The 21,422-nt window shown below is 49.4% G+C and overlaps 2 protein-coding genes and 1 long non-coding RNA gene across 3 annotated transcripts in view; 1 reads left to right on the top strand and 2 right to left on the bottom strand.

Moving 5' to 3' along the window:
* CDK5RAP1 (CDK5 regulatory subunit associated protein 1) overlaps nucleotides 1–21,422 on the top strand; it is a 230,485-nt gene that overhangs the window by 197,022 nt on the left and 12,041 nt on the right. The window lies entirely within an intron of this gene.
* LOC131485633 (uncharacterized) lies at nucleotides 7,572–9,459 on the bottom strand. Its single transcript, XR_009248949.1, has 3 exons — nucleotides 9,235–9,459; nucleotides 8,318–8,398; nucleotides 7,572–7,762 (listed from the first exon to the last, which is right to left on the bottom strand). It is a non-coding gene; the product is annotated as an uncharacterized LOC131485633 (long non-coding RNA).
* Nucleotides 10,176–17,376, bottom strand: BPIFA2 (BPI fold containing family A member 2). The gene is made up of 6 exons (XM_058686406.1): nucleotides 17,220–17,376; nucleotides 15,149–15,293; nucleotides 14,375–14,482; nucleotides 12,825–12,977; nucleotides 10,381–10,462; nucleotides 10,176–10,268 (listed from the first exon to the last, which is right to left on the bottom strand). Exons 1-6 carry the CDS (start codon nucleotides 17,374–17,376, stop codon nucleotides 10,176–10,178), a joined length of 738 nt encoding a protein of 245 aa, XP_058542389.1.

Genomic DNA, 21,422 nt, shown 5'->3' with positions numbered 1-21,422 from the left:
CTCCAACACTCACATTACTGGCAAAGAGGCTGTGCTCCAAGAAGCTGAGTGGTGTGCTTCCAGCCCTGGAAGAGCCAAGATCCACACCCAGGAGGTAGATCCTAGAGCCAAGGTCTTAATCACGACTCACTTTCATCCAGGATGTTTTCTGCCTATGGATACATGTTAAAGCCAGAAGGCCATCCTAATGTGGGTCATTTGAGAGCTCCTGGCCACCCACCAAAACATCACTGCATGCCTCCTCTTTGTAGAACATGGGCCAGGAAGCCCAGGAGAGGAGGCAGAAAGGCGGTCAGGGGTCAGGTTCTAAGGGAATCACAATGCCAGGCTTGGAACCTCCACCTTGAAGGGTTTTTTTGTTTGTTTGTTTTGAATAGACTTTTTCTGAGTACTTTTAGATTCACAGCAGATTTGAGCAGAATGTGCGGAGACTTCTGGTATACCTCCTGGTCCCTGTGCACGCACAGCCTCCATGATCAGCATCCCCCACCAGAGTGGGCTGTTGTTATGACGATGGGCCTGCACTGACACATCATTATCACTCAATGCCCACAGTTTACATTAGGGCTCGCGCTGGGGGTTGTACATTCAGTAGGTTTGGACAGATGTGTAATGATGTGTATCTACTTCTACAGTATACAGAACAGTTGCATTGCCCTAAAAATTCTCTGTGCTCTGCCAATTCATCCCTCCCTCCTTCTAAGCCCCTGACAATACTGATTTTTCTATACTGTCTCTGTAGTTTTGCCCTTTCCAGAATTTCATATAGTTGAAATCATCCAGTATGCAGCCTTTTCACTTAGTAGACTTCTTTTACTCAGTAATATGAACTTAAGTTTCCTCTGTGTCTTTTCATGACCCGATAGCTCATTCCTTTCTTTTTAAAAATTGTTTAATGTTTATTTATTTATTTATTTATTGAGAGAGAGAGAGAGAGAGAGAGAGAGAGAGAGAGAGGAGAGCACAGGGGAGGGGCAGAGAGAGGGAGAGAGAATCCCAAGCAGGCTCCACTGTCAGTGTGGAGCCCAGCTCAGGGCTTGATCTCACAAACCACGAGATCATGACCTGAGCAGAAACCAAGAGTTGGGTGCTCAAGTGACTGAGCCACCAGGAGCCCCATAGCTCATTTATTTTTAGTGCTGCATCATATTCTACTGTCTGGATATGCCACAGTCTATTTATCCATTCACCTGTTGAAGGGCATCTTGGTTCCTCCAAGCTGGGGCAGTTATGAATAAATCTGCTAAAATCTCCAAGTGCAGGTTTTTGTGTGGACACATCTTTTCAATTCCTTTGGGTAAATACCAAGGGGTGTGACTGTGGCATGGTGTGGTAAGACACTCTGGAAGCTTCGATCAAGGTTGTGAAATGTAGGTCCACAGATACCATTGTCAGTACAGCTGCTCCAGTTAGCAGTTGTGTCTGTAGGCAGAGAGTCAGTTAGATGGGCAAGTGCTTGCAGGACAACAGGGACAAATGTGACTTTGCCTACTGACCTTGGATATGAGATAAAGAGAATCAGAACCAAAGGTGAGGTCTAGTGCCTTCCTGCAACACTCTCTCCTTCCTAAGCTGAGGACGGTGGGATGTAGGCTCCTGAGCCATCAGCTCTGGCCCCAGAGCCTAGTCTGGGGGGCCCAGGATAGCAAAGGCTCAGCATGATTAAGTTGCAGGATGGACTTCCCTAGCTGTACCTCTCTCCTGGGCACCTCCTCCCTGGAAGCCACCTTCTCTCTCTGTCCACAGCCCAGCTCTCCACCCCAACAGCTCCTGCCCTGGGTGGGACCTGGACCAGCCATGGCCTTTGCCTCCTTTCAACCCACCCAACATATCACCTGTTAGAGGAAACTTCCTGAAACTGATTGCTGAGATTGTCTCTCTCCTGTCTGGAAACTTTCCATGGCTTCCTAGTAACTAGCCCAGTGGTTCTCAAAGTGTAGTCTGGGGACCCCCAACAAACTTCCAGGAGGTCTGCGAGGTCCAAAAAAAATTTGAATTAGTATGAAGACATTATTTGCCTCTTCTCTCTCATTTATCTCACAAGTGTAGAGCAGATTTTTCTGAGAACTCCATGACATGTGATATTGGAACTGACTGGAGGCAGAGCAGATGCGAGGATCCAGCTGTCTTCTGTTAAGCCAGTCGTTATGGAGATTTTTTTTAAAAATGTTTATTTATTTGTTTGTGTGTGTGTGTGTGTGTGTGAGAGAGAGAGAGAGAGAGAGAGAGAGAGAGAGAGAGAGAGAGAGAGAGACAGGAGACCAAGAGAGGGGAGGGGCAGAGAGAGAGAAAAAGAGAATCCCAAGCAGGCTCCATGCTGTCAGCACAGAGCCCCATGCAGGGCTTGAACTCCTGAACGGTGAGGTCATGACCTGAGCCAAAATCAAGAGTTGAATGCTTAACTGATTAGTCACCCAGGCGCCCCGCGAGATTAAAAAGAAAGAAAGAAAGAAAGAAAGAAAGAAAGAAAGAAAGAAAGAAAGAAAGAAAGAAAGAAAGAAAGAAAGAAAGAAAGAAAGAAAGAAAGAAAGAAAACAGAGCCACTCCTCTCACTTTTGATGTTTTCTGGAACATGGGGTTATTTTTCATAAAATATGTCATTTTGTTAAAATGAGATGCCCGTCAGCCCCAGGCTGGGCCAGAAGCCCCTCCTCCGAGTCTTTCTCTCAACCCCACCTCCCAGGGGGGCTATGAACCTGAGTCCTGCCCTCTTCACTCCCAGCCCCTGCCGTGGACTTGGAGCTTTGCAGGATCCCCTCGAGGCTGCTGCGCTCAGGGGCAGGAGGTCCTGTTTCTGTCACTAGGCACAGAGCCTGGCTTAGCTAAGTGCTCAACAACCCTCTTCCTTTTGGAAAATCCATGTTATTTCTTGAACAAACATTAACACAGAAGTGAGTCACCCCAACAAATGAAATTTGTCAAATTTCAGCATCCCCATTCAGTTCCCCACCCCCCCAGTCCCAGCTTCTTGCATCATTGTGACATCAGCTCAGCACAGTTCTCAGAGCTGTATTTTCATTCAGCTGTAAAACACAGTATTTCCCCAAATTAAAAAAAAAAAAAAGTTGAGAAAATAATCTTTTGAGTTGGTGAAATAATTGCCTCTCCTAACTTGGGACCTTCAGCTCTTCCAGGGCGATGAAGTTTATTCCATTCCCGTTCAAAGAACAAATATTTAAAATAAAAGTGTCTATCTGCTGGCAAATATACGGTGAAATGTATATACTCCCTCATCCTAGCGTAAATAGAAAGATCCGGGTTGGTAAGTTCTATGATGTGTTCCTGGCATCCTAAAATGTTCCAAGGCATAAAGTAAATAATTTTGATCCTGAGATGTTATCCTGAAGGGATGGTGCAAACATTGGAAAGATCCAACATTTATTTAACTGAATTAAACCTTTAAAAGAGCCTGCGCGACAGTTTTGCTCTCTGTTTTCTGGCTGATTCGGGGTCCAGTCAGGTCTTGCCTTCTTTCTTCCCATATATTCCCTCAGGCCAGTTCTTCCCTCTCCTCCTCTGTATGGCCTCTTTGTCCCCAAAGCCTCCTTCATGAGGTGTCACCGTCTCCAGGAAGCCCTCACCCCTCTTTGAGGTCTGAGCCAGAGCTGGTAGCAGGGGCGCCAGGCTGACAACAGAGCCCTCGTCACTTCTGCACCCTCTTTCCTTTCACCTCCATTGCCCACATTAGTCACCAGTGGGGCCGAATGGCCTTGGCCCCACCCACCCCATGTTCTGGCTTCAATTACCTAGGAACCCCGCATTTGGTCCTAGTCCATCACTTATGTCCTCAAGTCCCAGGTATCTGGCCCTGACTGACAGAAAATGATGACAAGTCTCCTATACCCCCAGTTCTGGCTTGCTAGAAATTTCCTGTGCACCTACCCACTCAGGTGTCCTGGAGATGGTGTCTGATTGTATACAGACAGAAGAGATTCATTCATTCATTCATTCACTCACTCATTCAACATTTGTTAGTGCTTGTACTGTATCTGGTCCTTTTCTGGACACTGGGGCTGTTGAGAGGAGCGAGGTACCTGCCCTCAAGGAGCTCACGGACTCATGGGGGCAGATTGATGAATAGGAAAGGTGAAAACCGGGACGCCTGGCAGCTCAGTGGGTTAAGCATCCGACTTCAGCTCAGGTCATGATCTCGAGGCTCGCTGGTTGGTGGCCCCCATTGGGTGGAGCCTGCTTCAGATCTTTTGTTCCCCTCTCTTTGCCCCTCCCCCTCTCTCAAAAATAAATATTAAAAAAAAAAGAAGGGAAAAACCATACTAACCAGAGTTGACACTCTTTCTTCCTTTTTTTTTTTTTTTTTTTATTTATTTTTGGGACAGAGAGAGACAGAGCATGAACGGGGGAGGGCAGAGAGAGAGGGAGACACAGAATCGGAAACAGGCTCCAGGCTCCGAGCCATCAGCCCAGAGCCTGACGCGGGGCTCGAACTCACGGACCGCGAGATCGTGACCTGGCTGAAGTCGGACGCTTAACCGACTGCGCCACCCAGGCGCCCCTCTTCCTTTTTTTTAATGTTTATTTATTTTAGAGAGAGAGAGAGGGAGGGGGAGCAGGGGAGGGGCAAAGAGAGAAGACAGAGGATCCAAAGTGGGTTTGAGGCTGACAGCAGAAAGCCCCATGTGGGACTCAAACTCATGAATCATAAAATCATGACCTGAGCCAAAGTTGGACACTTAAACGACTGAGCCACCCAGGCGCCCCTGAGCAAAGTTTTAAGGCTGAGCAGGATTTAGCCAGCTGGGGAGGGAGGAGGAATGGTGTCCCCAGTAGACATAACAGCATGGACAAAGGCTTGGCACTGACTCCAGTTGGTTACTGCCCAAAGAAGCCCTGAATTTTGAGACCTCCTTTGTGTATTTTTTGTGGGAGGAGGGGTTGTCACAAAACAGCGAGAAAGGAAAACTCACCCTTCTTCCCCCGCCAGAAGGGAAGCACCGGCTCTGGAGGAGGGTGACTTTGGATTAAATCCAGCTTTGCCCCTGACCAGCTGTGTGGCCTTGGGCAAGTCACTTCACCTCTCTGAGCCTTACTTAGTTGCCACATCTTCCCCCAAGACCCATTCACTGCATCCCTCAGAAAAAAACGGAATTCAGTGAGATAATGTGCATAAAGGTTTAATACAGGAATTCTCAACACTATTGACATTTTGGCCTGGATGATTCTTTTTTTGTGAGAGGCTGTCCTGTGTATTGTAGAATGCTAAGTGACAATCCCCGGCCTCTATTCACGACATACCAGTAGCATCTGCAACAATATGTGACAATTAAAATGTCTCCAGACATTGCCAATGCCCCTGGGGGGCAAAGAATCACCAGTCTAATACAGCGCCTGGCATGTGGTAGGGACTCCATAAATGTTTATTCTCTTTCCCATTCAAGTCTGGAGGGAGCACTAACTTTTGTCCTGTTGGAACAGGAAGGGCCTTTAGGGATCTCTGTGCAAATAAGAAAACAGGGCTCAGAGAGAAGTTAGCAGGCTAATGTCACACAGCACGTTATTGGCAGAAAGAGGCAGGTGGAATAGAGACAAAGTAGCCTTGACAAGGAGACCCCAAAACACACTGGTTTAAATAAGCTAGCTCATTCTTTTACTGCCATGGAGCCCAGAGGTGGGTGGTCAGGGGCTTTAGGAGCGGCTCTGCTGGCTCAGTACACAGCTTCCACCTCTAGGTCTCAGGCAGTTCTGCTCATTCCCATTTCTAACTTGATAGAAGGAAGAAAGTAGAGGGACCCCCCCCTTCTTCTTCTTCTTTTTTTTTTTTTTAAAGCTCAGTTCCCAGTGTGGGACTTGAACTCACAACCCAAGATCATGAGTCACATGCTCCACACACTGAGCCAGCCAGCCAGGAACTCCTTCCTTTCAAACACATCATTTCTGCTGATATGCCATTGGTCAGACTTTAATCGCATGGCTACTGCAAGGGAGGCTGGGAAATGTAGTCTCTGGCTGGGGACGATGTGCCCAGTTAAAATCTGGGGAGGGGAGAGAATGACCACTGGGAGACCATTGGCACTGTTGTGATAAAGACGGGGTGAAAACCCAAGATCTCCCAGGACCATGGTTTTCTCTACCACATCAGGGCTGTTAGCAGTCAATCAACAAACACTAGGGTGGTTGTGATAGCAATTTCAGCGTGTAGAGGGGACGCAATAGCTATCAGGCCCTAGTTAAACACTTCCCATCCTCGCAACAGCCTAGTGACCGAGGTTTTACTGTTAATTCCCTACAGGGGAGAAACTCCAGATTCTGAGAGGCTAAGTAAATTACCCAAGATTTCAGACCTAGAAAGTGGCAGGGGCCATCTTGAGCTCAGATGTGCCTAACTCCCTGGCCCTCGCCCTGTGCCCAGCAGCCCCTTGGCACATCTGAACTGAGGTCCCCACGGGATCACTCAGGAGAGCTGGTCTGAGGCCCCTCCAGGCCACTCCAGGGACTCAAGAGTCCCTTGAGGTGACTGGACCCCATGAGGCGGTCCCTTTTGGATGGGGTGGCATCCTCCTCCCTGCAGGGCAAAGGGGAAACTAAGGCCTGCATGTAGGGAGGAAGAGCAGCCTCGAGAGGCTCTCATGTGTCCAGGGCAGAAGAAAGCAGTGCCTGCTGGGGGCCGAGGAGGCAGCCAAAGTGCCTGGGTGATGGGATGTCACTTCTCTGAGCAAAGGCTCTCATAGTTGTGTGTTCAAATCCAGATTTGCCACTTGCTTACTGTGTGACCTTGATGAGTCACTTTCCCTCTGTGAGCCTTAGTTTCCTCATGTGTCAAATGGGGACGAGAACAGTGTTTCCTGGCTGTTGTTAAGAATTGGTGAGGTCACATGTGGCCAGCAAAGGCAGCTCCCCAGGATGGCAGTGGTGGTAACATAAGCAGAGCGATGCTGACTCAACCATGGCCTGGCACAGCCTGGGGTGAGCTGAGCTCTGGAGTGTGGAAGAAGGGACCTCGGCTGGAGACAGCAGCTGGTCTCCAAGGGACCCTTGGCTTCACCAGGCTGGCTGGGCCTCTGTGCAGCCTGGCAGGTGGGCGCACAGGGTCTCAGGCTGGCAGTTGGAGGGGAGATGAGCCCTGGAGTCTGGGGACCATGGGTGTTCTCAGGGGTTGCTTGAATTGATCTCAGCTCCAGCCCTTCAGGGGGCACGGAGGGGAGGGCTGGGATGTGGCCCAGGCCTCTGACCCTAGGTCATTCAGCTCTGTACTCCTGAGCCCATGGATCAGATGTCCCCGGTCCTCCACAAGGCCTCTCAGAGTCCCTGGAGGGCAGGGGACGAAAGCACTAGGTGGGGTCACCCAGAATGTGACTGTCCCATCCCCACTGCCTGCCTGGTCCACAGTAGGGACTCACTAAATACCTGCCGAGCGTGTGAATGGATGAATCAAGGGGTCTGCCACTGCCACCGACTGGCTGTGTGGCCCTGGGTCAGTCTCTTGCCCTCTCTGTGCCTTGTGAAACAAGATGGATAGTCCCAAATATCCCTTCCAGATCCCACCCAGGTCTCTACTGCCCCAGTCGCCTCCTCCCCATCCCAATGGAGGGAATAAAAGGAGCCACACAGGAGGGTGCAGAAATTGTTTTTTTATTGCAGCGGCTGGAGGGCTGTGAGCACAGAGGCTGCTGTCCCAACCATGAGGAGAAGGATCTGCGAGGGCTCCTTCTGGCTGCACTTAGGCTGTCACTCTGGTTGGATGGTGGCTGTACCTTTACCAGATGGAGATGCTACGTGGGGCACAGTCAAGCCACTGGGAACTGAGCTGGAATGAGACCACAAGGGCTTAGGGCACTGACCGCAATGGGGTTGTTGTGGATCCCTGTCAGCCACCAGACCCTGCTGCCCGAACTCTTTCCCACAATATCCTACAGAGTCTCACATCTTGGAGAAGGGACTGGCACCTGTGGTTTGGGGTTTGTCTCTGGCACCTGACACGGACCTATCCTCCTCCCCTCACCCTTCTCTCCCCTCACCTTAGGAGCAATGGCAGATGTGAAAAGACTGATCAGAGGCCAAGACTAGAGCCAGGGTTCAGGGCTCGGTATATGACCAGGATCGTGGATCAGTCTGAGATCAAGGTCAGGGCTCAGTCTGTGACTAGGATCCAGGCTCATTCTGGGTGTCGGAATAAGGCTCAAGGTGCAGAGTGTGACCAGGTCAGGGTTCAGGCTGGGGCCAGGGTCACAGCTCAGTCTATGACCAAAATTAGGGCTCAGCCTGCTGCTAAAAAGAGAGAAGCCAAGCCTTGCTTTGGCTTCACCACAGGTGCCTGTGGAGGGGCCTCATCCCCTGAATGGGGCACAGAGCCACCCCTTACCTTTGGTTGGGCATCACAGCAGCCCTCCTCATGCCCCTCTTCAGGCAGCAGCTTGCGGTTTGCTGTCCTTTGGAAGTTTATCTGAAGGGACAAAATAAATAGCAGGCCTCATTCTCCAATAGAAACCAGACCCAATGGCTGCTGCTCTCCAGCGGGTCAGTCTGACAGCCATGGGACCTCAGGCATGTCAGTCCACTTCTCTGAGCTTCAGTTTGTTCATCTGTAAAATGGGTATAATGACAGCACCCACCCCACAGGGTTGTTGCAAGACTCCAACGGGATGATGTATGCAGAGTGTAGAGAGATCGCCCAAGGAACTGACCTGTGGCTGTTTCCATACAAGGGCCACCTCCAGGACCCTGATACCTTCACCTACCCACTTCTACTGCTCGGCAACCCCAGCCACTCCTGGAGACCCAGAGAACAAAGAAAGCCGCTCCCCCACCCCCCATGGCTGGAGGAGAAGCCACGGCTTTTCACAAGGAGGGAAAGAGGCCAGCTTTTCCTCTGAATCCACTCATCAGCCTCCGGTGTTTACAATCTTGGTTCACCCGGGAGGAAACCCAGGCTCAGAGAGGCAGACCCCCTTGAACAAGGCCCCATAGCTGCTAAATAGCAGAGCCAGGATTTGAACCCAGATATGGCCGCTCTTCTTTCTCACATCTCACAGGCAGGTTCTGTGGGTTTAAAGAGGGATGATAGAGAGCTCTCAGAGGCCCACGGAACCCCCTCAGTTCTGCAAAGACTCCATCCAGCCACACTCCCCCAGCTTGCTCAGACGTTGGGTCCTCCTGCTTCTCCAGGGTCCCCTGGCCAGACCTACCGTGGGGTGGGGTGGGTGCAGGGTTCGTGCTTAACCTTAGAAGGCTGCAGAGGGAAAGCTCCCCCCCTGCCACCGTCCCCAGGCTGTGACTTACCAATGATGTCATGTAAAATATGTTCATCCACCGTGGAGACCAAGAGGTGGATCAATGGGCACACCTGTGGGGCGGGAGGGGGGGTGCGGGCGGAGAAACAGGGCAGAAGGGAAGGAGGGAGGGGGAGGAGGGCCAGGAACAGGAAGGAGGACAAATCATTATCAGCTGGGGAGAAACTGCCAGCTGCCCAGGAGTATCTCAGAACCTTTGATCCTTAGGATTCTAGAACAACAGAAACTTAGAAGTCTAAAACTAGAGAACAGTAGGATGTTAGAATTCTAAAACCTTAGAACATTGGAACCCTAGAACCTTGAGAATCTAGAATGTTCACATCCCAGAACCCTACACTCTTGGAAATCTTGAACCTTGGCACCCTGGAATTTTAAGGAATCAAATGGGGCCCTGGGAACCATAGAGCAGAGTTTCTCACCATTCTGTGTGTACAATCCCCTGAGGATCTCACTAAAATGCGAATTCTGACTCAGCACGTCTGGGGTGGTGATGGGGCAGGGGGGCGGGCTGAGAGCCTGCATTTCTAGTAAGATCCCTGGTGAGGGTCCATGCTGCTGGTCAGAGGACCACATTTTGAGTAGTGAGGCTCCCGTTCAGTGAATCACAGAGCCACGTGGAGGATTTTTCTTTCACAAACCTAGATTCCCAGCCCCCTTCCAGAATGACTGATTCAGAATCTCTGGAACTTTGTGTGTACATATGTGTGTACGTATGAAAATGATGAAAATACCTATTTTTACAGGTTGGTGTTTATTGCTTTAATTAATTATCTAAGTGATATTAATTTCTAATTATGGTGGAGATATAGTTTTCTTTTAAGATAAATGTATTTAAATAAGTTTAAGTAAAATTGCATTGTTTAAAGGAACACATTAGCTAAAAAGGCCAGGTAGATGTGGCCAGTGGCTCAAGTTTGGGACCCAATGATTTCAGCTACTGTCAGGCCCTGCTCCTCTCTCCTGCTCCCCAGGCTGAGTAAAGGGGTGCAGGTTCCAGCTGACAGCCCAAGGAGAAGTTTGCACCTTGGAAAAAAAGGTGCCAGAGAATACGATCAGGCCTGTGAATGGTACACCTGCCTCCCTTCTCCCCCCCGCCCCCCTCATGTCTCTGGGCCCCCAGGAGTGGAGGACTCACATCCTTCTCTATTAGGTGGGACACAGTCTTTTCCAGGATGGTGGTCATGGAGTTCAGGACCTTGTTGATCAGTTGACTGTGGCTGGAAAAGAGAGGCAACTGATAAAGCCAGGCAAGTGGGGAGAACTGCCACATAGCAGCGGGGAGGAGGGTGGGAGATGATGTAGCACCTTGAAGTCACATAGACCCAGGGACACTGTGACGCCTTTCTAACCACAGAGTGCTGTTCAGGGGCACCCCACGTCTGACCAGAGGCTCACCTCAACCTGTGAGAGTCTCCTCACAACCTTAAGACTTCATTCATTCATTTATTCATTCAACACATATTTACAGATCACCACCTACATGCCAGGCACTAAGCTGGGCTGGGGCCACGGGGAGGAGCAAAACACAAGCACTATGCCTCCTGGTACCTAAGCATGAAACAAGTCTTGCTAACTCTGGCTCCTTCCCACCTTCAGCTCTCAGCATGCCCGACACCTCCTCCGAGCAGCCTTCCCTGACTGCTCGCCTAAGAGAGTGCTTTGCATCAGACCGCTATGTGTTTGACATTATAATCTGACGTTTTCTTTGAGGACTCTTTACAGATGGACTGGAAGCTTGTCTGCCTGCCTTTCCCTCAGGACAATAAACTCCAGGAAAACAGGGTCCTTGTCTGTTGTCATCAAAAATTCTCCAGAGTTCAGAGCCTATCTGGGACATAGCAGATGTTCAAGCATTTTTGGCTAAAAGAAGCAATGAAGTAAATATAGAATTAAATATATAAGGACAACTTGGGACAAGTACTCCGAAGAGCTAGAGTAGACTATTTTGAGGGAGAATAGAAGGAAACTTTTTAAAATCTTTTTTTTAAGTTTATTGATTTATTTTGAGAGATAGAGAGCGAGAGCATGTGTACAAGCAGGGGAGGGGCAAAGAGAGAGGGAGAGAGAGAATCCCAAGCAGGCTCAGCACTGTCAGCACAGAGCTCGATGTGGGGCTTGAACTCACAAACCATGAGATCATGACCTGAGCTGAAATCAAGAGTCAGACGCTTAACCAACTAAGCCACCCAGGTGCCCCAGGAGGAAGCATTGCTAGAACCTGAAGGTTAAGAAGAACATGGAGGTGGAGGGGCAAGGTGTTCTAGGAGGCCGGAACAAGGACAGGTCTAGAGGTGGGAGAGAGCTTCTCTGAGCCCAGAGTAAGGGCCGGGGTGCCTGGAACGCAGTGAGTGATGGCAAGAGTGCAGTGATCTGAGGGTGAGGCCAGCTCATACTGAGCCCAGACAGCTGTGGGGAGCACTTGGGGTGAGCAGGCTGGGGGCAGTAGAGAGGAATGCCATTTCACAGATGTGGACACTGAGACCCAGAGTGACAGGATGAATTCCCTGGGACCTGCAGACAAGGCCGTATCCAGCAGGGCTCAGGTCTGTCACTTTGTATCCCAGCCTTCCCAAATAACATCAGGCAGGAGAGCCTTTCTTTGGTTTGGGCGGGGGGAGGGAACTTCAGGCAACCTGCGGTCATATCCCTCAAGAGGGGTGTGGTAGAGTGACCTCTGCTCATGGCCCTCACGGCTGAGAGCTGAGAAGCCAGCCTTGTTTCCTCCCAAAGCCAACCTGCCCCAGCCCTCAGCTTCCAGCCTTTCCTCCTCCATGAGCCACCTCCAGGGTCACCCTTCCTCTCCCAATCCTCTTTCCCCACCAAACGTGCCCTTTCAAGCACAGTTTAAGGCATAGGTTTTGTGGATTAACAGGGATCGATGATTTTAACGGAGAGGATTGAGCTTTCAAGATCTCATTTTGGGAATTTTCCAGTGGGTGGAGGCCTCTCTGGGGGCAATCGGAAATTAGAGCCCATGGTAAGCACTGACTTCTCTTCTCCCCCCACCCCCACATGGAGGCAAGAAGGTGAATACAGTTTGTTGTTGTTGTTATTACGGGATATAACATCATGATAGAGGGGTCCATTTTTCAAGAAAAAGTAACAATCCTAAATGTGCACGTGCACAAAACAACAGAGCTTCAAAAAGCAGGAAGCAGAATCCTGGCAGCACCGTAAGGTGGAACGAACAGATTCGTGCTCAGAGGTCAACACTCTGGTCTCGGTAACGGAGAGAACAAGGAGACAGAGTCCGCATGGGTATTATGATCCCTGAGAGCTTAGTGTGTGCCAGGCTGGGTGCCAAACACTTGTGTCTTTCCATCTGGTCGGCTCAGCAACTGAGGAGCAGGCATTATCACCTTCACTGAAGGGAAAACTGAGGCTCGGAGGGGCTAAGTTGGTCACAACGTTACAAGCTGGTAGCAGAGCCGGTTTTTGAACCAAGGTCTGTCTGACTCCAGAGCCGAAACTCCTTTTCGCCACATGGTGCTGCCTCGTGGGTATAGGAATAGGGCTGAGATTAGGGGTCCTCAACCCCCCTGAGAGCCCAGCTCTGCTGAGGTGGAACAAGGGCCTTACCCGTCCAGCAAGGTGATGGAGATGCTGTCTGAGTCACTGAGGCATTCTCCCACGACCACTTTGGGGATGCCAGTCTGGGCATCGGTTTCAAGTCTGAGGCTAGTCAGGAGGTCCAAAGAAACCTTCAGGTTGACCTTCTTGCCAAGGAGAGGCCTGTAGGAAATAAGATTCCCAGTGAATGCAAGTCGAGAAGGCCTGCTAAGCTTCCTCCACTGGGTACACACTACCCAGATGTCTATGGCTGATGTCAGCGTCATCTATATTCCTTTTGAGACTGACATATTCATGTTAGGGGCGTCTTTGCCTAGCCACGTGGATATGGCTCATACGACATTTTTATATAGCACCACTGTAATAATTAAAATAATAACAATAGTTAACAGTTATCGAGGGCAAATTATATGCCAGGCATTTCTAAAATGCCTGGATTAATCCATGTCATTACACAGACACCATGAGGGAAAAGCACTATTATCTCTATTTTCAAAATGGGGAAATACTGGTACAGACAGGCTAAGCAACCATCCCAAGATCTCGTTGCCAATGAATGATGGAGCCCCCGTGTCCTCCATTTATCTGCTTCCACACATGCTCATTCTCCTAGCTATCTTTCTTAAAGTCATTAATATACCTTAAAATTGTATTTGTCACACACGTCCTTCATTATATACTGTACAATACTATATGCATTAGGCACAGTGGTCCCTGCTATTCAGAGAGTCTCAAGAGAGCAGATATTTTGCCAAAGAGTTGTGAATGCTCATGTTTTCTCAATTTTTCAAATTTTACAATTAGATTGTAAAATTTACAAATTTTACAATCGTACAAATGTTATGATTTCAGAAATATTTAATGGAAGGTTCTGTTTAAAAAATTTTTTTTTAACGTTTATTTATTTTTGGGACAGAGAGAGACAGAGCATGAACGGGGGAAGGGGCAGAGAGAGAGGGAGACACAGAATCGGAAACAGGCTCCAGGCTCTGAGCCGTCGGCCCAGAGCCTGACGCGGGGCTCGAACTCATGACCTGAGCTGAAGTCGGACGCTTAACCGACTGAGCCACCCAGGCGCCCCTGGAAGGTTCTTTTATTTTATTTTTTATTTATTTATTAAAAAAAATTTTTTTTTTAACGTTTATTTATTTTTGAGACAGAGAGAGACAGAGCATGAATGGGGGAGGGTCAGAGAGAGAGAGGGAGACACAGAATCGGAAACAGGCTCCAGGCTCTGAGCTGTCAGCACAGAGCCCGACGCGGGGCCTGAACTCACAAGCTGCGAGATCATGACCTGAGCCGAAGTTGGACGCTTAACCGACTGAGCCACCCAGGCGCCCCTGGAAGTTTCTTTTAAAAGAGACTTGGTGATGGCCAAAGTTCATCAGAACATTTTAAGGGCTCAGATCTTAGAGCTGGAAAGGCCCCCTCATTTACAGATTGGGAGACTGAGGCCCAAGGCCACATAGCAGCATGGAAAAGTGCCTGGTTCCAATTTGGGAATCCCCTGGCCATGCTGCACTGCCACTCCCCAATCCCAGATTCGAATGCATACTCACAGAGCCAGGGTGACATTAGCGGTGACGGGGACCCTTATGTTAATGCCTTCGCCATCAGGAGTCAGTTCAATTCTGATATTCAGGATGCGGGAGTTAAGGATGTTCAAGCTGTGCAAAAACCACGGTTTGCCTTTGTTATTCCTCGTGACAGCCATGCTTCCCTGACGCCAGCATCACGCTGAGCATTTGGGCCTCACCACTCCTGCCTTCTTTGGTTGGCCTTCACGGTCGCCCTGCTCGGAAGTTTGATCCTCTCCGTGTTGGGGCGTAGCAAAAACGGGCACTCAGACGGATGTCATTTCCCCCACAGGTTCCGGGGGGCAATAAGTGTCAGCATCAGAACTTGAACCCAGAACCGTCTGACTCCAAAACTCTATGTGTGGAGCCAGCTATGTGGTATGAATTCCAGTTTTCTCTCTCCTGAGGGGATCCAGACTTTTACCCTCAGCTATATTTGGAGAAGAAAGGTCTTATTCCTTGGAAGAGGGACTTCAGGCACCAGCAAGCAGGTGGGGGTGAGGATTAAAGGGACCTTCACCGGGATCCCCAAATTACAGAATGTGGAAGCCCCAACCCATGAGCTGCTCGGACTGGCCCCGCGGCCCTGCTTCTAATTTGCCTAAGCCCTGATGAACCTGGCCTCAGACGGCCTCAGCTCTATGAGGAGGAGCAAGGTTTATCCACCTTTCTGTCTTTGATCTTAAACTCACCTCCCCAAAGATGTGTGTTCCCTTTTCCTGAAGCAAAGCTCTCCACCTTGAAGCATCAACTCACCTCAAAGTCCCGTCCTTAAGTGAGAGGACCTTCGAAAGAGCATTGTTCACCAACTTCTCAGCTTCCTGCAGCTTCTGCTTGGCCAGCTGCCAAACCTTGGAATCCTGAAGCACCGCCACGTCAGCCTTCAATTTCTGAAGGACAGCTGACAAAAACAATTGCCATTGAGAGTTGTGTGCCATTTATGGAGCAGTGACCATGTACGAGGCGCTAGGTAAGACCATTTGCCTATGTTATTTTATTTACTCTTCCTAACAACCCAAATGAGGTAGATATTGTTATTATCTGCATTTTCAGATGAGGAAATAAAGGACCGAAAGGTTAAGAAATGTGCCTAAAGTCGTGCGGCTGGGGAGCCTTTGTTCCTTCCGTGCTGCCTTCATACTAATACATACTCATCATTCGTACCCAGAGCAATCGATCAACGAACGAGGCAATTGATATCGATTGTACACCAGCTTCTAGTTGAGGTGGGGGGGGGGGTGGTCTATTGCTCTGAATGAGATGTTCACACAAGTTTCAGAAACTGGGTCAAACAAAATGAAGAGAATAAACTAAGAAATGGAAAATCCAGAATCAAGGGAAAAGTATGGCTCCAACTCATAAAAGTGGCAAATGGGAGCTCGAGGATGAGAGCTTGGCAGCAGGCATTTAGAGGCATTCGTAAAGGGGTGCCTGCGTGCCTCAGTTGGTTAAGGGTCCATCTCTTGTTTTCGGCTCAGAGCATTATCTCACAATTTGTGAGATCGAGCCCCAAGTTGGGCTCTGCACAGAGCCTGCTTGGGATTCTCTCTCTCTCCCTCTCTCTCTGCCCCTCCCCGGCTCCCACTCTCCCTCTCTCTCTGAAAGTAAATAGATAAACATTTACAAAACAACAACAACAAAAAGAAATCAGAATTTAAAAAGGAGACAAAATTAAATAAATATAAAGCTAGGTAGCTTTAAAGCTACCTAGGCTTAGGGGTGCCTGGGTGGCTCAGTTGGTTAGGCATCTGACTCTTGGTTTTGTCTTGGGTCATGATCTTGCAGTTTGTGGGATCAAGCTCCATATTGGAGCTGTTAGCATTGCTGTTAGCCTGGAGCCTGCTTGGGATTCTCTCCCTCCTCTCTCTCTCTCTGCCCCTTTCCCCCTCCCCACTCAAACGTGTGAGTGTGTGTGCCCGCGCGCGTGCGTGTGTGTGTGTGTGTGTGTGCTCTCTCTCTCAAAATAAATAAAGAAACTTAAAAAAAAAGCTACCTAGGCTGAGGGCTTAAGTATGGCTAATTTCCAATGAACTAATACAAATTAATAAGAACATTGAACAACGTAGCAGAAGAATAGGCTATGAATATGAACAAAATGTGCTAAAATATGTAAACAGCTAATAAAATATGGAAAAAATGAGTGGATTCTTTCATAATTGGAGAAATGCAAAGTGAAATGAGTCATAATCTTTTGTCTATGACATTAGCAAAACACTTAAGTTGCCCATACTAGTGCTGCCAAGGGTGGGGGAGGGGAAGGCGCTCTCCCAAGACTAACGGAGAGAATGTTAACGTAAGGGATTATTTGTCAACAACGACTGTAATTTAAAATATGCATACCTTTTTTTTATTAAAAAAATTTTTTTTAACGTTTATTTATTTTTGAGATAGAGAGAGACAGAGCATGAATGGGGGGAGGGTCAGAGAGAGAGGGAGACACAGAATCGGAAGCAGGCTCCAGGCTCCGAGCTGTCAGCACAGAGCCCGACGTGGGGCTTGAACTCGTGAACTGCGAGATCATGACCTGAGCCAAAGTCGGATGCTTAACTGACTGAGCCACCCAGGCGCCCCTAAAATGTGCATACCTTTTGAACTTTTGAAATCTCACTTTTAGGAATTTATCCGACGTGTATATTAGGAAAAGTTTGCCATGATGTAGTGTGTAAAGGGATATTCATTTGAGCATTGCTTATTCCTAGAAAAATAAGTGAATGAACTAGAACTGAGTAGCCACCTTTCTCAGCAAACCACTCATAAAGAGCATCCCCTGGTGGCAGCCTCTGGTAATGCGGGCATAGAATTTAGGCCAATCATCTTGATAACTCACATTCAACTGTATTGTCAATGGTCTCAAGTCCTTTCTCAACAGCAGGTTTCAGCTTGTCCACAACATTATTCAGGTCGTTGCTAAGGTCTCCAAGAAGAGATGCCGAGGTCCCAGTGAGCAGGCCGCACAAGAGAACAAGTTTCCAAAGCTGAAGCATCTTGTCTTAACACTTTGACACCAGGAGGAACAAGAGTGAGAATTACCCAGAGAGAAAAGGATCATCTTTGATAAGCACCTGTTACTCTTACACTTAACATTCCTTTAAGGTAGATGTGGTCATCTGCCGTTTTACAGATGGGCAACCCAGATCAGAAAGCTAGAGCAACTTGCCCAGAAACACATAGCCAGTGAGTGGAGGAGCTGGAATTTGGCAAGTCACACTTAGTTCCAAGTCTATGCTCTTTACACAAAGGTCCTTTGCACATGCTAGCTCCTCTGCCTCCTTGTCTTTGCAATTTTACCTAAGTTATTTCCTACTGACTCTCCAGCTTCAGTAAGACATCACGCCCTCTGTGAAGCCCACTCTGGCCCCTTCCCAGAGTCAAGGTTAGGGGGCACCCCCCCACACACACACACCATCTTGCTGTCTTCGTCCTCTGATCAGAGTTCTGGATGTCAATAATAATGCTACACTCAGAATATTAGCTAATCCAAGTGGCCCCATCCTTCTGTCTCTTGCCCCCCAAACATTCTGAAGATCGCCATGTGGGGTGTCATCGGGAGAAAGCCCACCACTCACAGGTTTGGAGGAGGATGTCCGCAAATCCTTGCTCCTATGCACAGTCTCCTGGGATCTGCTAGGGGCTGGTGGCCTTTATGTGGTGGTGACAGGATGGGAGGCTGTGCACAGAAGCAAACCCTGGTTCCGGGGCCATCCAGAGTGATTCCAAAGAAAATAACCCCTGTCCAGGATGAGCAGAGAGATTTCCAGCCCAAAGGTCACCCAGGATGCTTGAACTGAAATGGATGGACATGCAGAGAACTTTCTGCCAAGACTAAGACCAGGTTCTCATGGAGAATCCAGCTGCCAAGACGGTGGCCATTGTGAGTGGGGGTTGGGGTAAAGACTGAGAATGGATGAAGAGGAGAATGTTCTGGTGGGAGGACCAAGAGTGATCATCCAGCTAGTTCTGTCCTCACTTGGGAACTGAGGCACGGAGAGGGGAAGTAACCAATTTGAGGTCACCCAGCAAGACAGGTCCAGAGGTAGGGCTAGAATAATGGCTCACAGAGAGTCAGGGTCAGCGACCAGGGAGGTCATTCTACCCAACCCTCCTCTGGTGTCTGAATGCTCTTCACAAAATCTCACGTGGTGGAGCCAGCCTCAGTACGATGTTTGTGCTGATGGAGAGCTTCCTATCCCCCACAGCCTGTTCCATCTAGCTGGTCGGGAGCTCCTCCTGGGAGTGAACAAAATTTGCCCCACATTACCTCCATATATGTGGGCAATAGTGAGGCCCAGAAAAGTCGAGCGTCTCACCTGAGGCTGCACAGCCAGTGTCAGGAGATACGCACCAACAGCCTCATCCCTGGTCTCCCTCTGCCCACTTGCCTCCATTCGCTCTACTCTCAGCACAGCAGCCGGAGGGGTGTTACTCAGCCTACCCCCAGAGTCCTCGCCATGGCTCTCGAAGCCTGTGTCCTCTGTGCTCTGCCTTTCAGAATCATCTCCTACCTTTCCCTCCCCAGCCCCTACTGGCCTTCCTTCTGTTTCAGAAAGGTGCCAACCTCTTTCCTGCCGTGGTCCCTTGCAGAGGCTGTGCTCTCATCCCCAGCTGTCCCCAGCCCTTGACACCAACCTCCCCAGAACCTCCTTGACTGTCCAGCTGAGGGAGCCAGCCGCTCCCACCCTCAGCTCCTTGCCGGCTTCTTTCACAACAAATCATCACAACTGGGTTTTTTTGTTTTAACTTGTTTCCTGCCCTCCAGCAAGTTGTTACTGTCCTGTGCTCTGGGCCTTCCTCTCGCATGGGTCCCTAAGACACTGACCTGTCCTTAGAATGTTCCGGGCCTCTCCCTGGAGCACCCTGTAGAGCCAGCCACCCACCTGGGCAGGTGGTGAGGTCCCCATCACCAGAGATGCTCAGAAATTGGACTAGGTGATTGCTGAGGTCCCGTGCAGCTTCATGTGGCTGGAGCTGTGGTTCCAGATCTCCCTGACCTAAGTTTAAAGAGTGATGTGCATTTTCACGATTCTTCCCTTCAGGTTCTCTTTCTGCCTGGGTCCGGCTGCCTTCCTGGGGATGTGGTTTCGTCAGGCTTCCCGCCTCTTTCTTTTTCTCACCTGTCTGGCCCCGCTGTGGCCTCCTGGAGCCACCGTGGCTGCTGTGGCACCGTTCCTCAGCACAGAGCACATCAGGACAAAACCAGCCTCTCCCCCTGGCATAGCTGCTTCTCACAGCTGAGCTCTGAGGTGATGTTGACTAGAAGCTTCTGTCCCCTGGGGTGCTCCTGGGGTGGCACAGAGACAGGCGAGTGAGTAGTGGGCCCTACACCTCCCCTGTGCAGCTCAAAGGTCCTGCTTCCTAAGGAGCCGTATTCTCCGGATCATTCTCTCCTCTGCTGCTTCACTGGCTCTGCTTATAGGCCCTCGCCACACCCTTAAGGGCTCCCATCTGCTGGAGCATTTGGGGGAATCCCCCAAATCTGGTGTAGACCAGGCTAAATCTATCAAAGTGGAGGGAACTCAGGCCCTCTTCTTCCTGGGGCTCTCCAGATCCTACTCCTAACAGTGGTGTGGGACTCTTGAACAAGCACATTTACATACGTGTGCACACATGCACACATATGGGCGTGCGTGTGCACGTGCAAGAACAAGATGGCACAAGCTAGACTCCTCTGAAGAAAACAGATATGTTTCCCTGCCCGCAACGAGGAGAACTTACAGAAACCTAGAGATCATGTTACCGCAGTTCTGAATGAGAAGAGCTTACTACCCACAAATCGGGGTTTGGGTCTCCACAGGTTGCCTGGGTCTGTTTTTTCGTTTAAAGACTTTAGATACAGGGGCACCTGGGTGATTCAGTCGGTTAAGCGTCCGACTTCAGCCCGGGTCATGATCTCACGGTTCGTGGGTTCAGGCCCCACATTGGGCTCTGTGCTGACAGCTCAGAGCCTGGAGCCTGCTTCGGAGTCTGTGTCTCCCTCTCTCTCTGCTCCTCCCCTGCTCGCAGTCTGTCTCTCAAAAATAAGTAAAAAACATTTAAAAAAAAGATGAAAAATAAATAAATAAATAAATAAGTAAACAAATAAGGACTTCAGATACAATTATCTGGTGAAGACCACTGGAGAATGAAACCAATACTAAGGAAATGAGAAAGTTTGTCATTTGAGTGTCTAGATCCAACTGTACCTGAAGTCATATATATCTCTGGACTTTTTGGTTCAAATAAATTTCTTCTTCCCTTTTTTTTTTTTTTTTTTTTTTTGCTTTAGCCCGTGTGAGTGGGATTCCTGCCACTCAAACCCACAGCAGTCCTGACTCACACCTTTGTAGGCTCACGTTGGCCTCCTCCCTTCCGATGGCTACTTGAGGGTTACACCCTATACTTAAAACACTGCAGACCCCGAAGCCAGAGGGAGCTGAGAGTGCATCAGTTTAACCTCTGTGCTGGGAAGTCTGGGGAGCCTGTGGCCCAGAAAAGGAGAAGGACTGTGCAGTGACCTTGGACCCCTCTTATCTTCCTCTTTTCTTGTATGGCTTTCAGTTTTGTTGGAATTTTCTAATTTGGGCAATAGCCTTAGAGAAAGAAAAGATTAGGGGCGCCTGTGTGGCTCAGTCAGTTAAGCGTCCAATTCTTAATTTTGGCTCAAGTCATGATCTCACGGTGCGTGGGTTCGAGCCTCATGTCAGGCTCTGGGCAGACAGTACGGAGCCTGCTTGGGATTTTCTCTCTCTCCCTCTCTCTCTCAGCCCTTCCCCCGCTCATGCTCTCCCTCTCTCTCTCAAAATAAATAAATAAACATAAAAAAAGATTAAACAAAATTAGGAAGCATGTTTAACGTACAGGTACTTGAGTCTCATCCCTAGCTAATTTGGGTCAGGGGTTCCTGGAGCCCCAAGGGGGTCTGTGTCTAGGCTACCCCCGGGGGTGGGGGGCGGTTGACCAGAAACGAAAACACCTGGACTGGATGACTCACTCAGAGGTGCCTTGTACCTTGATTCCTATGGCCTACTGTGACCCTTCCCCAACCTCTGGAGCC

The sequence above is a fragment of the Neofelis nebulosa genome, chromosome 9, assembly GCF_028018385.1.
Source record: "Neofelis nebulosa isolate mNeoNeb1 chromosome 9, mNeoNeb1.pri, whole genome shotgun sequence".
Lineage (NCBI taxonomy): Eukaryota > Metazoa > Chordata > Mammalia > Carnivora > Felidae > Neofelis > Neofelis nebulosa.
Note: the sequence above shows the minus strand (reverse complement) of the source record. Positions and strands in the feature narration are given on the sequence as shown.